At 43.4% G+C, this 25,735-nt stretch overlaps 1 protein-coding gene across 9 annotated transcripts in view; it reads left to right on the top strand.

The window, feature by feature from the left end:
- LOC138624706 (adhesion G protein-coupled receptor L3-like) overlaps positions 1-25,735 on the top strand; it is a 153,052-nt gene that overhangs the window by 47,848 nt on the left and 79,469 nt on the right. For 6 of the 9 annotated variants that reach the window (XM_069705095.1, XM_069705094.1, XM_069705092.1 and 3 more), the window contains exons 3-5: positions 27-136; positions 12,283-12,297; positions 15,655-16,455. In XM_069705095.1, the coding sequence (XP_069561196.1) occupies positions 27-136; positions 12,283-12,297; positions 15,655-16,455 (926 nt within the window). The remainder of the gene's footprint in view (positions 1-26; positions 137-12,282; positions 12,298-15,654; positions 16,456-25,735) is intronic. The other 3 variants (XM_069705098.1, XM_069705091.1, XM_069705099.1) reach the window with 1 other exon arrangement.

Raw genomic sequence — 25,735 nt, 5'->3', positions numbered from 1 at the left:
ACAGACTGACTTGTCTCTGCTTTCAGATGTAACAACAGGACCCAGTGTGCTGTGGTGGCCGGACCAGACGTGTTTCCTGACCCGTGCCCGGGAACCTACAAGTATCTGGAGGTCCAGTACGAATGTGTACCCTACAGTACGTATCCCCCAGTTCTCACACAGTCTGATGCACCTCCTGATGCTTTTACCCATTCTCATTCCTTCTTAACAACAGTGACTCATCAGCAACTCAATCAACATGCGTGCTCGTACTGTTCCAAATGTTCAAAAATATCTCAAATGTGTCATCCAGCCTCGTGGAACAGATCTCGGCGGTCGATGCGAAGACACGTGACGATTCCTGTATTTCGAAAAAAAAACACAACAGCCAGTATGAGAGCAGGAGATGTTATTGACAGTGTAGTTTACACGTGAAAAATGATGCGTTTTGTCAGCGCGGTGGCATGCTACCAATTGACAAGAGTTGTTTATCAGTCAGGAGATTAACGCTTTCTTCATTTTCTTCATTCGGCATGGCGCCAATTATATCCACATTGTGCCAGCTTACACCTACTTTTATTACAAGCAACATCTTCTACTATCTACTGATATTGGTTATGTAATTTATTAATGAAAAAGTGCATCTCCAGAGTATTAAAGTGATTTGACAGGCATATAATTTGTGATTAATGTGGCTTTGTTACCTGTAATAACACTGCTGTGTGGGACTTGTGTTGCCAATGACATTCTTAAAAGAACAAATCTGTTCATGTATTCAAAGGCATCTTTTCGATGGTAGTTGTCACAGCCTTCCCGTCAGCTCCCTGAGTTCACAGCACTTTTAATACCTTTGAGGAATCGTGTCTGATCATGTCATGTCTCTGTTTGCATCGCACCAAGAAAGGCCGCTCGACTTTCATCCGAACCAAACATACTCGCTTTAGTTCAGCCCAGTGGACACCAGCTAATGGTGCGACGACTGAGGCCTCTTTGAAGGGGTAAATAAAAAAAGATTTAATTAGTTCAGCAGGTGAAAGAAAAACAACCACTGTCAGGCTTTACATCACTTAAGTGGAAACATTTGGGCAGGAAAAGAAAGGATCAGCATGGGGTGACAGGATGTACACGCAGAGAGGAAATCCAGGTGAGGCGACAGGAAGTGGCATGGAGACTGCCATATGACCTCCGGTATTGTTTTATAATGACCTTTGAAGTGGAACACCAAAGTCACAAAAATTACGCCTGCCAGAAGCCTGATATTCTGCAGCTCGCCATCTGAAATGATATAAAACTGGAAATATTTGGTCACAGGCTTTTAGCTCTGAAGTCTGCAGCTGCTCACTTGAAGGGAATCGTCGTAATTCAAACTGAAATCAAACCCATCGTATTAACATTTGGTGTCCTTACATGACTTCCTCTGTAGTCTGCCTGACAGGAGCTTTTCATGTTATGAAGGAAAGGCCCTTTCTATCCTTGATCCAGAGCTGGCAAACGACTCTCTTATACCTGACTCGTTGCAGTATGCACATTTTGCTATTTCAGCCACCTGTGCTTCTGCAATGGGAAGTAACAACTTGAATCAGTCCTCTATTGGTTCTATCCAAGCTCCGCTCTGCTTTTCAATCTTGTGATCTTACCATTTGGTCCAAAAATGCTTACCTGTAGAAACCAAGATGGACTCTTTTTTTTTTTCCTTCCATCTATTCAGATATTGAATTTAACATGCCAGCAGTGTCACTTTTTGTCCTCATTGCCTGTAGAAGCCAAGATGGACGTTGTGACAGTAACAGCGAAAGGAGAAGTGCTTGTTTTTGGTTGAATGCCTCTTAAAGGCAGCCTTATGGTGGTTATTGCCCTTCCAGACGGGGATACAGGAGGAATTTCTGGTTTAGCCTCAATCCTTTTTCCCATAATTCCATTGGTTTCTTGGCTTTATGTCTTTGCCGATCCAATCCTGTTACTTTCACCATGCTGGTGTCATTTTTCGGGACTTGTATACATTGTATTGTGGTCAGCATATAAAAATGCAGGTCCTCCGACATTTTGTTTCCGACCAGTCCTTATCCCAGTAACGCTGTGTGATTATCCTCTAGTCCAATGGGAATCCCACTGGACCCATGTGAACCACGAAGCCTGAATTATTTCTATCCAATTCCACACAAATATATCACTAACTTTCCAGTCCCATTGCAGCCTGTTTCCATTACTTCTACTCTATTTTTTGCTGTCAACGTTTTAAAATCAAACAGAGGCACATTGTCAAACATTATGACTCCATTTAAAAAAGCCTGGCATGTCCGGATCCCTGTAGCACAATGTAATTGTCCTGGAGGCCAAGGGGAATTCAGCAATATCCACGGCATCAGGACCTTCTTTTAAGCAATACATTTGACTGATAAATTCACTTAAAAAAATACGAGTCAAAACATGACAGCATTCCCAGGCCGTTGGAAAAAACATATTTTCTGGCAGCTTAATTGCTGTACCATCCAGGTCTCCTATTAAGGCTCCACCAGGGAGGAGTACGGAGGCACCGAGTGTGGCAGAACTATGGATTGTCCCCAGATAATCGTATTAATCGATAAAAAAGAAATTCTGCTGGCAACGCATAAACATAGCAGAAGTCATGTAGGCGTTTATTTGTTTATTGAGTGGGGAAGCAAAGTGTAATCACAAGCGGTTGCAGGAGACGGATTTCGAGACTTGTTTTTTTTTATGGCGGGATATGAATGAATTCATCTGTGACAGCCCGGTAACGTCTCCCGGTACCTCCCAAATCAAGCAATCAGATCCTCCTGGGTTGGCATGAGCCGCGTTTAGAGTCACTTCTTTGTATCTGCGTGTCTTGCTAACATTTTTGATCACGACTACCCGTCTTGTATAAATAAGCGTGGTCTCGGTGGACACCTCATGTTGAAGCCTCGAGCTTTATTCGGTTTGTGTGTTAATTGGCATTGAGGTATGGATAGAGACATGGCAGCTCAATCGTGGATGGCCTTTTAACACAAGTCTCCTTTCCAAGTTCCTGAGACCCGACTGAAGGATTTGAGTGTTTAATAAGAGAAGCAGCCACCCATGACTCCAACTCTCCTTTAGTGGTGGAGTCTTGACTCTGTATTACACTGACAAGCTCAGCCTTTCAGTCCTAATACTCTTTTCTCTCTCTCTCTCTCCCAAGTCTCCCTCACTTTCACTTACATTTTGTCCTTTAAGTGCTCGAACTGCCCCCCACCCCCCCATCCCCCTAAATCCCGCCCACCACCATATCCCTTTATTTGCTGCCGCTGTTCCCTCGCTCTGCAGTCTCAACTGCCCACTCCTTCTTCTCTCTCTCTCTCTCTCTCTCTCTCTCTCTCTCTCTCTTCTCGACCACCTTCACCGACAGCTTTTATCTGTATTCTGCTCGGGGAGCTTCTTGTCTTTTAGGGATAAATTACCGCTCTCCTCTCCACATCTTCATAAGCCCGGCGAGATCGTACAATCAGATCCGCCGTTAATAACACTAGAGGAGTGTGCTAAATCGATGCACACATGCCACAGATACAATATTGATTTTTATTAATTTGCGATTTGATCCGCTCCAGCGGTTGTAATGGAAAAGAAATGTTACAACAATTACCGCCGTAGGCGCCAGTGTTTGCCCGCGCCGCGCGGCGGTGTCACAGCGCACGGCGGTCCATCACATTTTCATTTGAGCGGCTGTCTGGATAATTATTTGATATGAGCTGTGAGTTTCTTCTGTGGGGAAATAGCATCACGTTGAACAATAAGGGAGGTAAAGCGGTGCGGATAGAGAGGTGAAACAATAACAAAAGAAATTGATGCATTTGGAAAACGAGCACTTAATGTATAAAATCGAATAGAGAGTGCTTGTATTTGGCCCTGTCAAGTCATCATGGAGTCATGTGAACTCTTATTTTTATTTTTTTTTATCTGCCAGAGGACTCTTTCTTCTTTGGAACGGTGCAGTGTTTCCATGCTCCCCCGTGCACTTTACAGATTAGTAAGGCTACCTTCAGGCAGAAGCGATGCGCTGACCCTTTATGATGACTCATAAACATGACTGTGCTCCAATGCCAGACATCCGCCTCGGCCCCGCCCCCTCACCTTGACTCTCCACGGATCAGCGCGGAGACGCCTGTCTATTCTCCCAGCGCCTTATTAAAACCTCTCTCGCTTTTTCCATCTTTTCTTTGTGTCCAACTTCCACTTGTAACAGCCCCTCCCGAAGGTTCGACCTCATAAGAGGTCAAAACAACTGTGCCGCCCTGCTACAAAACCCTGCGTTGTTCCTCGGCAGTAATGAAGCACTTAGATTGCCCCTGGGTGACCCCTCAAATTCGCCGACTTGTCGCACAAGAGAGCACACTAAGACCTGCGTCGGGAGTTTTTGTAGAGTTGACAGCTCGCGGTTGCTTTTCTTATCTTTCTCCCTTACATCAACCATCTTCCTTCAGTAATTAGACGAACCTCTCTGTGTTGTCTCCGTGGTAAAGTGACTGGTTCGGTTCAGACGAGTGGTCAAATCCCCCCCGCCCCCCGAAAAGGAGAAAAAAAGATGAGGTGGGGGACAATTACAAATCCTTTCAGGGTAGCGCTTTTGTTCACTTCCCTTTTCAGAACTGACACTTCGTTGTGTACGGGCGGATGAGGTGGCGGGAGAGCAGGAGACGGAAAGGCAGAGACAAGAACAGAGTGGAAGAACAAAGGAAGAAAAACCTGCTGGCAGTTTGATACTATACATAAGCCGCTAGTTCCCCCACTGTTTGTAGCTAACAAGGACAATGTAAAATCCTGTCTGGCACAGTGGGATCCAGCTCAGCCCTGTCAGATATGGCTCACACTTTGGAAGCTAAGCCAGAGTATATAATCATGCAATCAATTCTCCGATTTAAACGGAGCGTCAGAACTCCTGCCTCAGAAAAGTTGCCATGTAATTTGTCAAGTTTTGTTTTATTTCCAACTTACCCTAATTGGTTTTTAATTCATTTTGCTCACAGCAACACACCCAACAGGTTCAGGGTGCCCTAATTGAATAATGGAGCAGATTGTTTTGGCAAGTTTTACTCAGCACCTGCTCCCTCTCACTATCCTTCTGCGTTGGCAGGTAAAACCATGAAATTGATGCTCTACACATGGCTATCACTTACAATGCAGCTTGGACATAATGCGGTGTGATTACAGGGCCCGTTATGCAGCGGTCACACCTAAAGCAAACACCACCTGTGTGACCAGGATGCGACTTCATGGCTGTAAAGGGAATGCCGCATCTCGGCGGTGGGCGGCTCGGTGCTGCAGCATCTCTGCACATCTAAGGAGTCTTGATTATTAATAAAAAAAATCATGTCTCAGCTGATGTTCAAACATAAATCTGCTTTGATTTACTTGCTCACATTCAGTATTCAAACATCATCAGCACTCTACCTTCCCAGCTTCCGCTCGCTTCTCTTCGCCTCGGATAATCTTGCGGCAACTTTTAAGCTTCTTGAAGAGCAGATCGCCCCATTTGATGTTATCACTAAATCTACTTAGCAGATTGTAAGGAAGTTCAGTGGCTTTTTGCCCTTGAGCTCTCCAGTCCACACTTATGAGGTCCAGTGTGGGAGTCAACACCGTGACAGCTGATATATCACTAAGCCACAACCTCTCCACTCCCCGCTGAAATGCCAGTGAGCATTAGCCTGCTCGTTCAGACACCTTTCTTCCCCCCCCCTCCACCCCTTCTTCTTCTTACCACCTGAGCAACTTGCTCCACTTCCTCCCATGTGTGAAGGAGGCCTGTAATGCCATCTCATCACTCAGTGACAGCTGACCACTCCCCAGTCCACGCAGCATGCTTTGATGACTGCGACTTTCTGTCATATCTCATACACCAGATTCACACCGGTGTCACGGCCTGATTTTGCAGCGACTGATCTTGTCAGAACACGCTGGTCCTGAAGTGAGTTTTGCAGAAATGTCTTGCGTCTCTTGGGATTCCCCGTTTACATCTTGTCCGTCCAATTAATGACCCTTTAATTCCTTGGAAGCTGCTTCAGTTTTAAGTGACCTGATGTTGTTCATGCCAGCAAGTTATCACACGGTTTACTGGGACATTTAAAAAGAACAGTCGTCTTTGTGTTTATTAGTAAGATCTTTTCCTGCTGTGACAATTAAAAATGCCCGTTATACCAAGACTTTAAAGGTCCCGCATTTTAAAGTTGTTTTTGTTTGTTTTATTTGCAGCCTTTATATCCATGAGAAGATGTTTTTGCAGAAGCCGTTTGGTTGACAGCCTAACTGAGAAAGGGGAGGCACTTATTTCTACGGGTTGAAAACTAAATTTGCTATAATACAATTAATGCTTTTGATTTTAATACACATCATAATGCAAATAGAAAAACATGCAAGATCATTGAAGTAATTACGATCATCAACAGCTTATTTCTTTGTTTTGAATTATAATTTGTTAGGATGTATTAAATTAGACAACATCATTTAAAAAAAAAAACAACAACACAATATCACGATATTCTCATGATATTATATTGAATAGAAAGCTGATTATTTATATTATTGCAGTGCCTTACTTGCTTACTTTTACCACATGTACAATATAAACTTAAGCTCTCTCCTGTGATAACATATAATAATAATGAATAATGAACTCGCCTGATACCTGCTGTCGTTTACTCAAGGAGGATTTTCACAATAAAAGTGCAGCAGCCTAAAATAAAAAAAACATGGCAGATGTAGGGGCGGGATTAATAATGGTCCCCCCACGGGGAAAAACAATATATCCATATTTTCCCAGTTTAGAAGACATGCGATTGCACAGGGAAGCAGTGGTTACCAATGTGGATAAATGGTCATGTTAAAGGGGTGAATGTGGACATGTGGAAACTGTTTCCCCTCACTAATAGCTAAATAAACTGCTGTAATCTATCAGCTTCCTGTTCTGCAGCAGCTGCTCTGTTACTCCACAACAGACATACTGGATCAGCCGTGCTTTCTTTCTCCGATAGACAAGAAATATGCACGAATGCAGAACAAGCTATAGAAATGTGCAATAAACACCACTTACGTAACACAAGCAAAGCTTTTATCTCCTCCGCCAGCTACACACACACACACACACACACACACACACACACACACACACACACACACACACACACACACACACACACACACACACACACACACACACACACACACACACACAGGCACACATGTCTGAAAGACTTGTTGGGGTGCCAAGTGTCGAGGATATAGCACTAATTAGAGACTGGTCTCTTCAGGGGGTCTCCCCTTTTAATAATCACCCTACTAATCAAAGCTCCTTTTTTTCATTTACTTGTCTTTTTGTCTTTCTTTCTTTGTTCATGGGCGTTCCACCGTGTCCAGCCCATACACCAGTTTAAACACTCGTTATTCTCGCCCCCCCTTACCCACCCTCCCCCCCCCATCCCCTCTGCTCTCCATAATTTCAAGGTCCTTGAAAATCAAGCCATATTTTTGGTGCAATTAGGTTATTTCTGCTCCAGTTGCTCCTATGTTCCACAAACATGTATTTAATTTTGTTTTGCCTGGGCTGCACTTGTCTTTTCTCCCTCTGTTGGTCGGTCCCACGTGGATAGCAGGCTGGATGAGCGCCAAGTCCTTGCACCTGTCCCTCAAAAAGAGACAAACACACACACACACACACACACACACACACACACACACACACACACACACACACACACACACACACACACACATAGCATCAGGCATTGTCAAGGTTATAAGATAGCATAGCAGCTTCCCAGTAGGAGGCAGCGAGAAAAGCGATGGAGACAGAAAGGAGACACTAGGGAGGAGATTGAATAAGTACCAGAAGGGAGCACAAAGGGAGCAGACAAGTGGTTGAAAGAGAAAGAGGGCTGTTGAGAAATGGAACCTGTAATGATGGTATGGGAGACTCATGAGCGCCGACCGAGGGAAATGACAGGAAAAAAAAGAAAATGAGGGAGATGAAGAGAGAATTCAGAGAAAGAGAGATGGCAGCCTGCGCGTCCTCCCCCATCCTTAGGCACATGCTATTCAAAGCCCTGTAATTTGTGTCATTAATTAAAAAGCTGATGGGATGGAGTTAAGGGGGTTTGCACTCTGCAACTCCTTTGGTTGAGACAGAGGGGCAAGAAAACGAGTGTGAGGAGGTGTGGGGGGAGGGGGGGGGGTATTGCAAAAAATATTGCTGCCATCTACCATGAATCTCTATTAGTGGCTAATGATACCATTCTGATACCTCTCAACCATTAGTGTGAAATTGGGGAGCATTAATTATTCAAATGAAAATCCATACAGCTGCCGCTCACATGACAGGTTTGCTGCTCACGCGAGTTAAAGGTCCCCATTGTTGGCTGCTCCGCATGCGTCTTAAGCAGCAAGTGGAATACGTATGCAGAGCTATTCATTAGGGGGAAATTATTTTAGAAATGATGCATTAGTTGAGCAAATACAGGAAGGACTACGTCACGCAGTGGCTGTACAATATCATTTTATAATGTATAGCCGAGCAGCAGGGGGCCTCCGCGTTGTCTGCCTGTGTTACCAGAGCTGTCAAAGCTGAAACACGTGCACACAAGCAAAACTCTTTTTACACGGAGTCTTTGATTGTAATGAACAGCTGCTTCCTTCTTTTATAACCGTGTTGTTTTGAAACCATGCATGGAGGTTGCCTGTTCAGCTTATTAAATTTGCGATGACAGCTTGACCAATTAGCTGCAGAATCAGCCATGTTGCTTTTTTTTTCCCCCCCACCAGCTTCACGGGGTCTGGCATCGTGCAGCATGCAGCCGCCAGGCCGTTACAAGCTGCATGCACACGGTTCGGTGACTTGCTGTTGTGGCACAAACCTGTTGGCAGGATTTGCCCAAGAATGCCGTGACACAAAATATATTCTGGTGAAACACTAACTATAGAACTGCTGTAAAAGCGAAACCAAAACGACTGGACGTTTTTAACAAGTTCAAAATTACCTATATTCTTCTTGGCGTGCGATGTTGCCGGATGAGCGTGGGCAGCCGCCGTTTTCTGTCCCAATCCCTCGATGAATCTGGTTTGGGAAGTGAATGAGTATCACCGAGGCGTGTCAAAGCAAAGCACGTAATACCAAACTGCTCCAATTGAGCTTCTCGGCAGACAAAAGATAAGACCGCTTACACTGGGCTGCTTCCAGGTCTGCCTGTGTACAGCTGTGTGAGGTGTAGGTTGGAAAAAAAATGAGCATTCATCATTGGCAAATCTCGCTTTTTTTTGATTGGCAGGTCTGGGAGAGATGTAAATGTTCTCCTTCTTTTTTTGCTCTGGCAGCCAAAGAAGGGCAATTACAGCTGGTCGTGCATTTTGGAAAAAACCGCCAGACCTTTGCACACTTTATCCAACTGATCCTCCCACTTCAAAATCAGAAAGAACTATTTTCTTTTTCCACTGGTCCGCCACCCTTTGGGTGCAGGTAATTTGTCAAATTATAACTTTTAAGTGGCTGCTGAACTTGTGCTCGCAGGGGCCTTTTCAGCCTTAAACTCCAACCTGGGTGGAGCCCCCAGACCTGCCATTAAAATAATATATATATATTTAATACTTTTTTTAGAATTTCCTCAATCCAATCTGCTTTGAAATACATTCATGGCCACTCAGTGCTCGCCATCTGCTCCTCACATTATCATCTAATTAGCTCATTCAGTGTTTTACCGTTGATTTTATTAACTATAGTGTAATGATGAGTGATGTGATTACCATGAATTCCCTTATTACACAATTAGGTGAAGTATCACCATTACTTCTATTCACCTTTAAATTGTCTTCAAATGGTAAAAAGCTGCTGTTTACCCGTCATGAAAAGAACAACCGAGGACGCTAGAGTTTGAGCTGTACATGTAACTCATTGAATGCAGTCCTTAAATGTCTGGACGATGCTTTAATGAAAGGGTTTTGGTTCTAGCATACAGACATGGAATCGTTGTTGTTATGAATACGAATTGATGGACGTCCTTTTTTTTTTTTTTTTAATTTGTGTGCTTATTTTGGATATTTTCCTCAGAGATCAGAGAGAGAAGGGACAGAGACGAGGAGAAGGCAGAGAGAAAAAGGAAGAGATGAGAGAGCTAAGTGCTTTTTAGTGACTCGGTGACAGCCGTGACCAAAATCGTATTAAGGTCACAATGGGGGTGGTGGGGTGGAGTAAAGAAGCCTTTCAAATGAATAAATTCCCCGTCTCTGCTTTTCCCGCTGCTCCCCTCGTATCCGAGTAGACGTGGATATCGGAGGCCCGTACTGCAGGTGCACCTCGGCCCCTGACGCGACGTGAACTAATTGGTTTTGAGCGCTCTGATGGCCGACCTCGTCGCGTCCGGCCGCGTCTTCCGGTCAGGCGAAAGGGGCCCGCACGCCGGACCGCAGCCCCGGGAGTGGCGCCTTTCCCCTGTCGGGGATTTCATCCGCATCCTTTCACTCCCTTCTCACACCATCTCCCCCGGTGATTGCGTCGTATACCGCTCCTCGCATCCCCACCGCTAATGCCTTTTTTTTTTTTTTTCTATAGATCATTACCCCGCTCTCCCCCCGCCACTGTTAGCGCTCGCTCAATCAGAAACGCCGGCCTCCCCCGTCGTCCTCGCTCCGCGGCCGCTGCATCGTCGGGAGGCGAAGCGGGCTTCGATCGGGGGGATGTTTGTCTGTTTACTTTGATTTGATCTGTGGCGTCGACGTGCAGCTCCCACTTATTGGCGAATTTGCGTCGACGGTAAAGGCGGCTCGCGTGTGGCCCGGAGCAACTCAGCCTGGTATGGGCTTTTTGTGTTTCAGCGACACCTCGGCCGTTTGCTGTTAATGAGGTGCCGCGCGGTACAAGTTTTATGATCTGACAAACACAGACGACTTGTTGAAAGCCCCCCCCCCCCCACACCTCGCCTTATTTTCTCCCTCACCTCATTCTCCCTTTTTTGTTGGCTCACCGCCCCGCATTAATATTGTTCTCCTCTAATACGTTTCCCATCTTTCAAACTTCACCCCGCCTGCCCCTACCCACTGACCTCCATACCTCACTCTGTTGCACTCTTCATTTGGAGGAGAGGACTCTTGTAAGCCCTGGTAACAGAGGTTAATCCTCTCTTATTAGAACCGGGATTACCGGAGGGAAAGGGACAGGAGCAGGCGCGCTGGGTGGATGCTAACCCCAACTCCAAATGGAGGCGGTCGACAAAATGCCACGACTGACCTAAAAGGCTTGTCCGCGGAGGAAGTGATATGTAGACAGTTAAGATGTAATAACTTCAGTGCTTTTTTTTTTTCAGCAGGCTTTCAGTTTACTTGTTGAGATGCGGAATAAAAACTGCTCTCACTTTTCTGCTTGCAGCTGCTCACGTTTGATGAAATAGGTCAGAGAGGGCCTATTTATTCCCTCCCCCCCTTGAAAATGAGATAATTCATAAATATACTTTAAATATCAAATATACTGCTACATTTGAAATAAATAATGTAACACATTTCATGAAAAATACAGTTTTCTTGCCAGTAATCACTGGATACACATGCATACTGTATTTTTAAATCCTCTCTAATCGATATATTAGATTATAAATTTACAGTGGATCAAACTACGTGACGGGACAGGGGTCACTGATAGTGAATCAATCGCCTCCCTGCAGTTCTTTGCAGCTCTACCGACTGCTTTAGCATCTTTTAGCTCATTATTTTGGATTTTTAATGCCATTTTTTTTTTTGTATTGTTTTCAGCCACTTATGGTGTAAAATGATTTCCGCCCTTTACTGTGTCCTGTTAGTTGAGGAAGTTGCTGTACTGCATATGCTAATCATCATTAATGTCATCAAGCTGGTGAGTTCATAATTATCAGTCTGGGACTACAGCAATATGAAGTGTGAAATGGACCCGTTTCGTTTACGAGGTACTTTTTCTTCTCCCCGCTGTACTTTAAACTCAAACGCTCACCTGTACGCATCCATATGTTTGACTGTTTTTATGGCTGTAATCCCTCCACGTTTCCATCCCAAAGCCATCGCTGCACAAAAACAAACACGTTGTACAATTTAAGACCTGATTAATCTGTTGTTTTTCCCCCCCCAGCAGGCTCATGTGTGACGGTGCACTTTCTCCCCTCTGAAAGCTTACGATTAAACGTTTTATGCGTCTCTTCCACTAACCCCCTGCTCCTTTTGTACTTTTGAGTGACTGTAAAATAAAGACGTTTATCTCGTCATTAATCTGTCCCTTTATTTTTTCTCTCTCTGTCTTTCTCTCCCCTTCATGCCTAAAAATAGAAGTGGAACAAAAAGGTAACTAAATGCCAACAACTTTTCTCCTTTTCACCTGCATTCTCATTTGGATTCCTGCTTGCATTTCTTTCTTTTTTTTTTTGGTGACGGGTTGCTACAGCAAGTTTCTGACATTTTGTCGGCTCATGTTCATTGTGTGGTCCATCGGTGTGGTTGAACATGCAATTCATGGGGAAGATAGGATCATACCTAATGAACTGTTTTTGTCATGCACATGCAGCAGCACCCAAAGCCCCGAGCAACCACCGGACTCTCGCCTTCATTTATTGTTCAAGAGTTTGACTTTGCCACATACTGTGTATGATAAAGTTGGAGGGTAAAGCCATTACAAACCTGCTCCCCGATTAAATCCCATAACACCGGCGTGTTTTTTTTAATTTTTTTTATCCCCTGTAATAACCGAAAATTATTCCAGCTCTGCTTTATCAGCTGCATAATATTAAAGCAGAGGCTGATCAATAGCTTGTCCAATAGGCTGTCAGCATTTGTCATTACAGCTCTAACATGATGATGGCTATAACCTTCAGGGACTCACCAGTCAATACCGGAGATAGATCATAGCAGTTGTGTTCTTACCTTATCAGCACTGCATCATGCGGCAAAACATGCGCTAAAGCTCGACTCGTGCCGTCCCGGGAGATTTCTACTTGTGGCGGTACCTTTCACACGAGCTGGAAAGGCAGTATGTTCTTTGTCAGATGTTAACTATGAAGCTGGACCGAAGTCAAAGATGGAAATGGAATCATTAAACAAGAGTCAAGAGTTCTGCTTTAATGGCCGTGCAATAAATTTGTAGGTTTCATAGCAGTCATTAATTAATGACGTATCGCTGAGATCTGTGGCAAAGAGAATGAGCAATGAAGGTGAAGGGGGGAGTTAAAACATTTTATGGCGATGGCGGCGGTGCTGCTGTGGTAACAGTTTGTGAAATTCCCCATGAAAGCCATGATTGCCTTTGTATCACCACTCTAATATCCTTCATTCAGTCCTCCATCTCTGCGCTTACATCCTCTAAAAGCATATTTTGCAACTTCCATAGAGCCCAGTGTGCTGTCAGCGCAAAGCTCACCCGCCCTGGCCTTGTACCCCGGCGCGTCTCGCGTTGTTCGACCATAGAAACAGCCACTCTTAGCATTTAGCGGAGCCGCTGCCGAGACGCGTGCCGAGGCTCGACGTCAACCGGACGCACACCGCCACAGTTTCACCCGCAGGTAGACAGCATGTTTATTCTGAGGAGATTAGAAGGGAGAGAAGCCTCTGTTCTTCGCTGCCTCTTTCTGCTCCCTCTCCTCGGAGTGCACAGCTTTTACCTCTCAACGGATCTGCGGCGAGAACCTGTCAGCGCTCTGTCAGGCTCCTGGCCCATTACCCTGAAGAGGGCCGTCTCACACGCTGTGTTTATATTTCTGGTGTGCAAACCTGTGGAAAAGGAAAAACTGCACTGTCTCCATTCTTTATTGTTTCCTTCTATCTTACTTATCTTCTGTCCTATATATCTTTATCTCTTTCAAGAATTTACCACTTTAATGATTCATTGGGAAATGTTTTTCTGGTAAATGTAGCGGTGATGTTCGTTTTGTATTTTATTTATAAGAATTTAATGGAACCTGGTATGAATTTGTAATCTTTGTAAGTCTGAATCCAGATGTCATCTTTTTAGAAAGAGAGGAAATTATGATTGCCTGAGTTCACAATAAATCTATAATCAACTGAAATTAGCTTTAACAAATGGGGCCCACTATTGACCTGCTCCAGCTGTGTTGCCTCGGTCTAGCTTTATCAGATTTGAGTACAAACCAGTTCACATATAATTAGTTTATTGTGTGTGGGGCTGTAAATCATGGCACAGACTAAAAATGTCACGTAGATGAAATAATGGACAGGCAGTCATTACATAGATGATGTCATTTCTGGTCTTTATTTTTTTGGTATTTTTTTTTTTTGGTATGTTTTCTTTCTCCTGAAGGGCTGCCTTGGCCAATAATTACAGCATTGCTATTTATCACAGTTGGGATCTGTGTGTTTAATGTATTTACTGCGAACTGCCACTGGCGTGTTTCACAGAAAGAAAAGAACGAAACATTTTTTTCTTCCCTGATGCATTTTAATTTGTATGTGAAGAGAAGCCATTCTGTAACTGGAACTGAAGAGAAGTGAAATGGTAATGTGTGTGTTCTTGTGCACGTGGAGGGGTTGGTGGTGCATGTGGTAAGTTTTTAACAGCATCTTTTGACTTGGTTCTGCTCTCCATTAAGTCAGAAGAGATAACCCTCATTAAATGTATTCTCCTTTTCGTCAGTATGTTCAGCGACACTGCAGCTAAATTGCCTTGAGGGTAAGAGACTTACTGGATTTGGAACATGCTATATAACATCTGTAAACTGCAGAAGGTACTTGAAACCAAAAATAGCACGTCATACATTTGAGACACAATTTGAAATTCAGGATTTCCTCTGGTTATGGAACTATGAAAAGTCTAATTCACACAGGGTAGGTCAGGCGATTCAATATTTCTTTTGAGTCATGGACTATCATGGGAGTATTTTTCCGTAGCATGTTTAAATTTAAGTTGCCGTTTATTAAAATGCAATATTTTCTATGACGTGTTTTTCTACATAGTGTTACTTGTTTCTTGAGTGGTTTTATCACCTTTCTACTCGTCAACAATCACTTCAGTCAAGATATGCTTTTCCCTGTAACTGCTAATGATGGAAAACAGGGAAATATACATTTCTAGAGCTTTGGATTACTTCAATGATTGGTTGAGAAGCCAACAAAAATGCCAGATGTAAAGTTTTTTTTTTTAAAGTACTATTGATCCATTATAATGCCGGAGAGGGAGCCCTTTGCAGCCGCGCCAACAATAAGAAGCTTGCCGCCTCCGTCGGTAATGGAATAATGTAGCTGGATTTTGTCTGATCAGCACAAAGGTGGACTGTTTTTCTGTTCATTGCAGGTCATGGAAATTCAACTTTTTGGTCAGTGAAACGGAATTTGACTTAGAGTGGGAATCCTGGAAATAATGAAAAGGCTGATTATGCTTTGGTTGTGTTCTGTTTAATTTCAGTTGCCATGCTTTGCAGAAGCAAAGTAATCCCAAACCTGTTGGAAAAATTGAATGAACGCCATTACAAACTAATCATTTTCTCTATGCTCATCTGTTCTGCTTTTTATACAAAACTGATCATCACACCACTGATGACGAGGGACGGAATCAACGTGTTGGTCCTTCAGAGTGGAGAAAAATGAGCTGCAGATTTAAACTTCAGTGTTTCAGTCTAATATTGTCTTTCATGACTGATTTAATACCTGCCAATGTAACTCTGTAATTGTCTTTCCCCATTTTTGGCTCCTCAGTATTCCTGTGCCCAGGGCTTCTGCGCAGGGTGTACCAGAGCGAGCACCTCTTTGAATCGGACCACCAGTCTGGAGCGTGGTGCAAAGACCCTCTCCAGGCCTCCGATAAGATATACTACATGCCCTGGACACCCTACCGCACGGACACGCTGACCGAATACTCCTCCAAAGAGGACTTCATCGCTGGAAGGCCAACAACAACCTACAAACTCCCACATCGTGTTGACGGAACGGGCTTCGTGGTCTACGACGGGGCGCTCTTCTTCAACAAGGAGCGCACGCGCAACATCGTCAAGTTTGACCTGCGAACTCGTATCAAGAGCGGCGAGGCTATCATCGCGAACGCCAACTACCATGACACGTCTCCGTACCGCTGGGGAGGGAAGTCCGACATCGACTTGGCCGTAGACGAAAATGGCCTCTGGGTGATTTATGCCACTGAGCAAAACAACGGGCGCATTGTCATCAGCCAGCTCAATCCATACACGTTACGTGTTGAGGGAACGTGGGACACGTCCTACGACAAGCGCTCAGCTTCCAACGCCTTCATGATTTGTGGAATCCTCTATGTAGTAAAGTCGGTGTATGAGGATGATGACAATGAAGCAACAGGAAACAAGATTGATTACATCTACAACACAGAACTCAGTAAAGATGGGTTTCTGGACATCCCTTTCCCCAACTCCTACCAGTACATCGCTGCTGTGGATTATAATCCCAGAGACAATCTGCTGTATGTCTGGAACAATTACCACGTTGTCAAGTACTCTCTGGACTTTGGAGCATTGGACAACAGACTCGGTAAGTCCAGCTTTATTTATTCCTTCACTTCATATTGATTATTACTGAATATCCAACTATTATAATGTTCATATAATTTCAGTATTACTGTTAGCATAATCCAGTGTTTAAGAAACAGTTCTAAATTGCTGTACACTTTAGGTAAAATGGAATGCAAATAGAAATGACAACAAAATTTTGAGGTTTACAAAAATCAGAATGCTGCATTTTACTGTAAATTGTAAAAAAGACCATTTAAAACACAATCCCAGACCTTTTTTTTTTTTTTTTTTTTTTTTAGACTGAGCTCACATTCAAAGTATTTATTTTTAAAATTTCTGCAAAGCGGACAATGACAACTTTATCTTGTAGTCAGGTAGTAGGATCCTGAAACTGCTGGGTAGATTGCCATAACATTTGAAAGGAATTTGAATAGTCCCCAAAATGTTCTGTAACTATTCACACCAAATTTCCAGTTGGCCACAATAAATACTAAACATAACCGGAAAATGACCCGTTTTTTTTTTTTTTTTAAAGCAAAGTTCCTGTTCCCCAGAGGATAAGCCCATTCCAATTTAGATCAATAATCCTCTCTCCGGCACACACAAAACCTAATTTCCCGTAACAGTGGTCTAATAGGCGAACTGACAGACTATTTCCCATATTCGTGCTCCCAAGAAGATGATTTTACTTCTAATGTCTCATTTGACCGACTGCCAGCTACATTTACAGCTCCAAGAAAAGCTCAATTCTGAGCATGTTGTTTGTTCGACCCAACACTTTTTGTATTGTGGAATGTAAAAGAACAGCTTGGCATGGAAAGTGTTACATTTTAAGTCTTGTTTGATTTATATTTTGCTGGAATAGTCTTAAAATGACATACAAGTATATAAAATGCAGCACTTTTTGAACGTGTGGGCTGGAGGTGACAGTTGGCTGTAGAGAACACGGTTGATTTTGTTATTTCTGTATTTTGAGTTAGACCAACGTGGAAGTGAAGCAAAGTTTAACAAAAGGATAGATACTGGAGATACTGTAGATGAGGGTATAAATCTGGCATGGACCATTTTTAGCATTTATTTGAATTCTTTTATCACTTCTCTTGTAACGACAGGAAAAAATATTTTTCAGGCAAAACAAATCACAATTCTTAGGTCTGTGACACATTGGGTGTTTAACACTTTGAGTTTTTCCCAGTTATATCCACAAGCTGAAGCCTTTTACTCACTGCTGTTGCCTTTGAAAACGAAACAAGTGACTGCTCACATTAAACTTCCCAAAACTCCTTTGAAAAGTCTAATTTCTCCACTCCATTGTTCTTTTTATAAATTGGTGCTTGTTGGGAAGCATAAAACGGGGAAAAAAAGAACCTGTTTTGACACACCAAGGTAATTCTTTACGCTATCTCATTAACAGCTCCAGTCAAAAATGTCACAAGTTATTTGACTGTGAAATCCCTACTTCTGCTTTCTGCTCTGGAGCTTTTTCTACCTGCCGCTTGCCATTTTAATTTATTTCTCCTAGCTGGCTGATGCTTTTTCCCAAATCTTTTTCATAGACCGAGTCCTGCTTCAGCACACCCCATAATGTATTCATTCACTCACTGACCATGCTTTCAGCGTGTGGTTTTGACAATACACAGCTACCCAGAATACAATTTGTCGTAGTTAAGGAAAATAGTGTTATTATGTTTTCTATAGGCATTACTGTTGAACATCGATACGCAAGGATCACACAGACTTTCATGTGCGCACACACTCGCATGCACAGTCTCAGCACTCAACTTTCTGGTGAGCTGTATTTGGCTGTGGTTTTGGCTGCTGTTGCAGAACAGGCTGCCCTCCAAACAGTCTGCTGCATGAATATAGATAGTAAAATGTTGCATTAAGGGGATGGATGGAGTAAGAGAACAAATATAAACGTCAGATAAACAGATTGATGAGGAATGAAACAGTGATTGAATGGACTCCGGAGTAATAAACCATGTAGTTTGATCAACTTCCAGACCCAATACAGAAACAACAGCACACAGACTTATTCTGATTGAAGCAAGTGTTGGTAGCTGCGCACATTTTCCACACAATTGTCTCCTGAGTAGCCTCATTTTGAGATGGCATGAGAGTTAACGACCAAATTGTTTGAATCACCATTGGCGCAGCACTTCGCTGCACACAAATTAGTCTGTGTTTGCAGCTGCATCGTATTGTTTGTTCCATTTATTCGCTACTCCAGTGAGGATGCGCAAAGATAAGGAAGCTAAACATGGCAGGGGTTGACTGGGAATATCTGTCATAGAAAGCAACAACAGTGAAGGAGCTTCAGACGTGTGCAGAAACCGAGATGTTTATGAATCAGGAAAGGAAACAAATGCTTTTACCAATTCAGGAAACCACTAATGTGACCATGTGGAGCTGTTACAGTAGAGCTGCATGATTACTCCGATTAAAAAAACAACAACATGATTTTGATTCATACCATAATGGTACCTCTTCTCTAACTGACGATTCTGACACATTTTTATTCGGGATATCATTTGCAGCAAAGCAAGCGCTCCTACTGTCCCCCTGAATAAATGACAACGTGGTGTTACCCCATGTGATGCAGAGCAGCAGAAGCTGTAAGTAAGGAAAATAAACCCGGTGACGCACAGAAAAATACTTCTAATGCTGCAGAAATAAGAGAAGACAAGAGATTAGAGCTGATCCCAGATGTAAGCAAAACAAAAAACAAAACATCCTGATTTTCTTTTCTTCTCGAATCGTGCAGCTCCATGTTCCAGTCCTTCAGTCAGTCCAAATCCGACGTCTTCCTTTTGCTGCAAACATACAAACCTCTGATCTTTGATTCAGTGTCATGATCACAGCGCCTGTTAACAACTACAGAAAGGTGTCATTCTCTGGTCGCGCAAACGCGAGCTCATTTCCACTCGAGCTTCTTCCTCCATGAGCACGGCTGACCTGCCGTACCAGCGGCGCATGGTATATGGGCAACAGAGCAGCAGCGACACGGCCGGACCCGCAGCTGGGGCCCGGTGCCCAAACACATGGGCACACATGACACACGCAAGGAGGCAGGGACCGGGCAACGGTATCTGGAATCGACAAAAACACAAGATATGGACAAATAATGTTGTCCCGTGTAATTGTTAACGATTCTAATGCCCCTTGAAGAAATGCCGTTTTATGTACGAGGTAGATTGGAGTTCATTGTTTCACTGAAAAAAGAAAATCTGAATAATGTTTGATAATATTCATGGAAAGAAACTACTCACAACAATAACCCTGCAGTGATCTGCATTACTTCAACACAGAACAATATTTTTGCCCAAACAGGCTGTTTTCAAGGACAAATGATCTCGGCCCAAAGTGCTTCCATGACAACTCCATTGATCATTAAACTCACTGAATTGGTGATATAAAAAAGAAGTGTGCTCACAGGTGACTATTATTAGGCGGATATAAAAGCTCCCTTTCCACTTTTCAACATGGCATTCAGTGCAGAATCTGCAAGGACAACTGGAATAAATTGGTCATCTTTTCAAAGCATAAAAGAAAATTGAATATAAAGATAGCAACCAAACATTACATACAACACATACAATGTTATGATAGCCAGCAGCACATAACCATGAAGCAGAGTTATGATAAAGATCCACAGTGACCTCCCTAGAAGGTTTTGATCTTCTGACAGTTATGGATATTCTTTGGTAGCCATCCCCGATCCGCTTCTCCAGATTTCAGCTTTTGCAGTGTTTTCTTCACCTCCTCCATCACAGTTCAGTCATTTCCTCAACTGAGCACAGACTTCACTTGATTGTTTCAGAAGCTCGCCGCCCAGCAAAGTGAGGAGCTGCATGAAATTATTGTCAGAACTGCGAGCGCTAGAATTGCGAGTGACCAGGCAATCACCCCTGAAGAAATACAGCTGTTTCAACATAACCAGTCGTTCTCATCATCATCATCATTTCTTACTGAAGACATGGCAATGATAATAACTGATAACGGTCATCCATCCTCATAAGCACTTACTCTGTTTGGTGTCATGGGTCATCATCGAAGGCGAAGATAAACTACCCATGACCAAGGTCAAAAAATGGAGCATAATGCTTGTCAGCTTACTGTATATATGAGCAGCATTGTTGGTCCAGACTGAAATATCTCAGCAGCTATTAGGTTTTATTCTCGTACCATGTTTAGATCCAGACGTTAATGTGGCCAATACTTTGGTTTAAATACCTGCAAAACATTTCTATCCAATCTCAGCTGGATTAACAAAAACTTTGCATGCTAACATGATGAACATCATCTTTTTGTCTTTATTTCATCTTTTACCACTCAAAACAAGACTTCAATCAAAGAATACACAATAGAACCAATCTTCTATTATCACACAACTGTAAATACTCTGTTCTGTAGGCCTTGTGTTCTGTTGGACTGAGATTCTTGGATGTCTCGGCTCTGCCAGTTTTCTTCCAAAACGACAGCACCAGTAATGAAACTGAATTTCAACTAGGTTCTTCTTTCTTTAAACTTGACTGGAGAAATGGCTTTTCTCTCCAAGCTTTAACTTGACCAGACTAACCTCTGTGCTGCATGCCACAGTGAGCATCAGGCGCTTGCTGCATCGACTCCACAGGGCCACGTAGACAAGAGCAGCCGCGTGAGAGGATTTGCCTCAGTCGCTCTCACCTGCTGCTGCTGTCTGAAGCACAAATATAATATCTGAAAGAAAAGAGTCCAAGCAGCTTGTTCCACAGTCTGTGTGTTATCTTAGATGGTGTTTTTTGTTTTTTTTAGGTTGAGTTCCACATTATTAGACTGTTTCTGAATCTTCCGGTGGTGTATTTGCTGTCAACGTACTCCAAGATCAGTAGCTTCTTTCATTCTGATGAATACGTTCCGATGATAGTGTGTTGAGGACCGTTTACAGAAATGAGTGGCATCTCTTTGGGGTTCCACTCGTCTCGTGTTTCAGACAACCTTTCATGCCTGCATGTGCCACTGTGAGGATGATTCTCTTGTCTCGGATGTGGCACAGTCGGTGTCATGGACGCATTCATTGTCTGGTGTTTGTAATTTTATGCCACATGTTGCCATCTGGTCGGGGCACGGTGCCAGCACTGCCGCCCTGGAGGGAGCCGGCAGACGCGGCGCCCCGACCTTCGTGCCGAAACAGCCGATGTTTTGGACGCTCGAGCCCGTCTTGGCTCCGTTCGGAAGAGCCTGACACATGCTTAATTGATTAAGACTGTCTAAGCAGTAAATGCAGGCTGGCAGAGTCGCTGGAGATAATCTGGGTATGACTCATTGTGCTCTCAAAGGCACAAACTGTTGTTGTTGTTTTTTTTTTAAGTTCCTTTGCTTATATGCTAGCCTCCCAGTACCTGTGCTTTTATTGAGATTCAAATGATACCCTGAAGTTGTCATATGTCACCATTGACATTTTCTTTCTTGATTGCAAAGCTTTTAGGAATGTCGTACCAAGTAAACTAAATATTACTACAGTCTTTTGCATGCTGTATGAAGCCCTTTTGATGTTGAGGCTTAGGAATGTAGGCTACATGCTTATTTGCAAGCTACGCACTTATCACATGCCTGGTGCACCTCTAGCTGAGGGCAATTTTCTTCGAGGGAAAGTGCAAGGTTTGGGATTATAGTTGGGAATGATTTTTCACACATACACACACACACACACACAAACACGTGCGTAAATGCTTCTTGCAAACCCTTTAATGCAGCAGCACAATAGGCCTCTGTTAGTAATGCAGCTTTAGGATTTTTTTTTAGCATGGAAACAGGGAGCTCTTTGTCGGGGCTTCAGAGACTTTTCTGAATGTTTCGGAGCCATACTCCCTCGTGTAACTATAAATTGTAATATATCGTCATGGTGACCCCATTCGTGCTTGTGTTTTGCTGAGCTTAGTAGACTTTTGTTTCTTTCTCGTGCAGAATTTGAGCGAAGCGTTTGTCAATTTGAGCAGGCGTGCCCATGTTTCAAGCCGTTCCGAACGTGGCACGTCGTTTCGCTCTTTGTGATACCCCATTATATAACATATGATTTTTGTCCTCTGTCCCTCCTCCTGACTGGCCATCCATCACTGGCCTTGGCGGCTCTGCCTTGATCCAGAAATCATACACAGATCACCTGTGTAGTGAGAGGGGTGGCAGGCAATCCCTCAATTAAGGCCAACACCTTATCCATCACTCCTGACATGGACAAAAATGGGAGGAAAAAAACAAATACTTTTATCTCGTGGAACTCGGGGATGAATTGGGTATTATGGAGCACAGATGCTGTACTTGTTTTTTTTTGTGTCGAGCTAATGGAGAGATTTCTGCTTCCTCGTTTTCTTTTCTTTTCTTTCATTAGTTCTCTTTTAAACACACCAGATGTTTTACACAAGCAATCACCTCAGCCAATCGACTGTGTACGGTGTGATCTAACTCAGGAGTTGGCAGCAATTCCAGAAGTGGTGAATATGAAACATAGGGGGGGAAAAAAAAAACCATGGAGTAATAATTGAAGTGTGTGGGGGGTATTCTCCTCCACTCTACTCTTTCTGTAATCCTGATTTGTGTGTGTGTTAGTGACAAACTGTTTCTCTAGAGCCCCCCAAAAAATTGCCACATTAAATTTAACAGGCTTGATGGTGCACAAGCTTATAGTGATTTATTTTGAGCAATCAGCTGAGTAAATCTGATCGGAGGCCTCTAAAGCATCTTCAGCTCTCTTTATCACCAGTGTCAGAGTTTCTGTGCACCGCTTCACCTGATCGTTTTGGCCCATTCTACAGTTGGTCGACAGTCTTTTGCAAAAGCCTCGCTCTGGGTTTCTTTGGCAAATGGGGAGACCTTGGAGGACTGAGTCTCTCCTCTTAGTGATTCCGAAATCCCCTCTGCTCATGTGCTCGCTTCCCTATTTCCTCCGTTTGCTTTCCCTGGTAGATTTGGCCTTGTCGCCAGCCTCAGAGACTCGAGATTTGGCTCGAGGAATAAAAACTGAATCCAGCATCCCCTCCCTTCCATTCAGCTTAGAAAAGATGTCGCTAAATATGGGCTTCTGTGGGCTGTGAGGGTTTAACGCACACCTCATACAGCACTCTATATACTGTATTAATACTGTAGGTGCGTAGATGCATGATAGATTTGCATAATGTATCTTGATTTGGGATTTTGAAACTCTTTTCAGCGCGCACAAAATCAATAAATACGAATTAAATCAGCAAAATCCTCTTCTACAACTGTGGATGAGGCACATATGCATGCACATGAGGCACACTTGTGTTCTTGTGTCTTTGCATGCATTTACTGCACATCTGTGCAGCGAAATCAACCCACAGTACTTCAGTGTAGTGCACATGCAAGCAGGCTGTGCTCGTGTCTCTTCTGTCATTTAACTGAAACGTGGTGAGTGTCTCACCGGGCCTGTGTCCGCGTGTGCATATATATCAGCCGGGTGCATACGCTTCTCCCAGCGCTGCGTGACCTCCATCGATGCCCTCTCAAGTCCCGGGAAGAGAGCTCGGGAATGAGAAATTAATTGCCAAACAATGCATAGCTCCCATCCATTACGCTTCTCATCATGTCAGATGATATCGAAGCATTACCGGATGTCTGGCTGCATATTTTCACCGCACCTTCCCCCCCCCCCATCCCCCCTCCCCTCCCTCCACCTCTACCAGGTCCCAGTTGCACACCCTGATGGATTCGTGGGTTTGCCGCAAAAGATGTCGTTTAAATGACGGGGCTTTCATCATCATTTTATTTTCCAAGCGTCCTCCCGAACACACGAGGACATGTGTCGAATTTCAGTGGGATTGTATGACGTGAACTTCAGGGGACTGATACGCTGAGGAGCCGAGTGACTCGTGCCGTTGTGAAGCAGGTACCGATTCTGTGAGATACAACAGATGATGTTACTTCTCTCTTTTTGTATGGATGGAAACACATTTTTGTCAGTGGCGAATTTCTGCATTACGATTCATTACATAATGCTCAATTAGCTGTTGGCTGAGATTTAACAAACCACTTGTGTCATGGTTAACAACTCTCGATTGGGTTTTCTCCAATTCCTGCTGCTTTTATTCAGTAAGGTAGAGGCCACACTGGGACTCAGTTTTAATTTAGATTTTGAAGTTAGGCAACAGTTGCAAACATTTCCCAATACGAGACATCAATTTGCTTCCAGTGAAGCTTTAAGTTTTGTTTACAGTAATTTTGAGCCCCGCATTAAGACATTTTGTAACTCCAGTAATTGTTGGCTGCTTGACTGTTGATTTGGTTTACTGTCTATTTCAAGAGCAAAGGCATCGAGAAACACTTCCAACTTGTCTTAACGTGTCTTAAGGTGAACAGCCTCCATGGTCGCAACATGCTACTTGACCATCAGAAAGGGTGAGAACAATATTATGACACACATACCCATTTGTGGTTAGCATTGTGGCTTCCCAGCAAGAAGGTTTTGGGTGCGTAGGATTTCTCCGGGTGCTCCAGTTAAGATAATAAGATAATTCATACTAGTTTGGTGATTCTCAATTGGCTGTTTGTGTGAATGTTAGCGTGAATGATTGCGTCTTTCTGTCTTGGCCCTGCGATGGACTTCGTACAAAGTCAGCTTCTCCAGGCCCCCCATGACCCTGTAAAGGACAGAGTGGGTATAGATGATGAATAGATGGATACTCATTTGTTTTCATGTCAACAGTTCGAGAGAGAGAGTTTCAATACCACTTACTGGAAGGTACATGTAAGGACAGAGCCAGGAGCCCTTTAGCTATTTAGGACTGTAAATAGGGGGGGGACAATGTTCAACAGCAACAGAATCCACCAGCATCTATAAAGCTAAGATAACCTACATTATATATCTCATTTGTTTAATCTGTACAAAAGTGTAAAACTGCGGCTTCGGGGGGGTTATGCACCAAACTCTTTCTCGGCAGCTAGCAGTGACTTCCTGAAGACTCCAGCGGTTGTGTGGCACTGATGGCACGGTGTAGAAAGCCTCCAAACTAGCAGTATTAAGACTATAAAAAAGACGTTATGTACTACTGTGTGGTGTAATTGTGACATAGGTCTTTTGGTTTCCTAGTACAGTAGAACCCCCGACACAATGCACAGACAAGTAGTGCAGCAACATGACACCCAGTCCAACAAAGTGAATACTGAAGTGGAGCCTTAAATTTCGCATTTTGCAAGTGATCCAGCATTCATTTATAAAGGTGTTTGTAAATGGCGCTTGAATTGGTGATGAATCAAAGTGTCAAATATTTCATGATGGACATTGTCATGAGGAATATTGTCATTTT

This window comes from Brachyistius frenatus, unplaced genomic scaffold, assembly GCF_029030835.1.
Source record: "Brachyistius frenatus isolate BFR_SWC_R1_liver_20210118 unplaced genomic scaffold, ASM2903083v1 Contig_54, whole genome shotgun sequence".
Classification (NCBI taxonomy): domain Eukaryota; kingdom Metazoa; phylum Chordata; class Actinopteri; family Embiotocidae; genus Brachyistius; species Brachyistius frenatus.
Note: the sequence above shows the minus strand (reverse complement) of the source record. Positions and strands in the feature narration are given on the sequence as shown.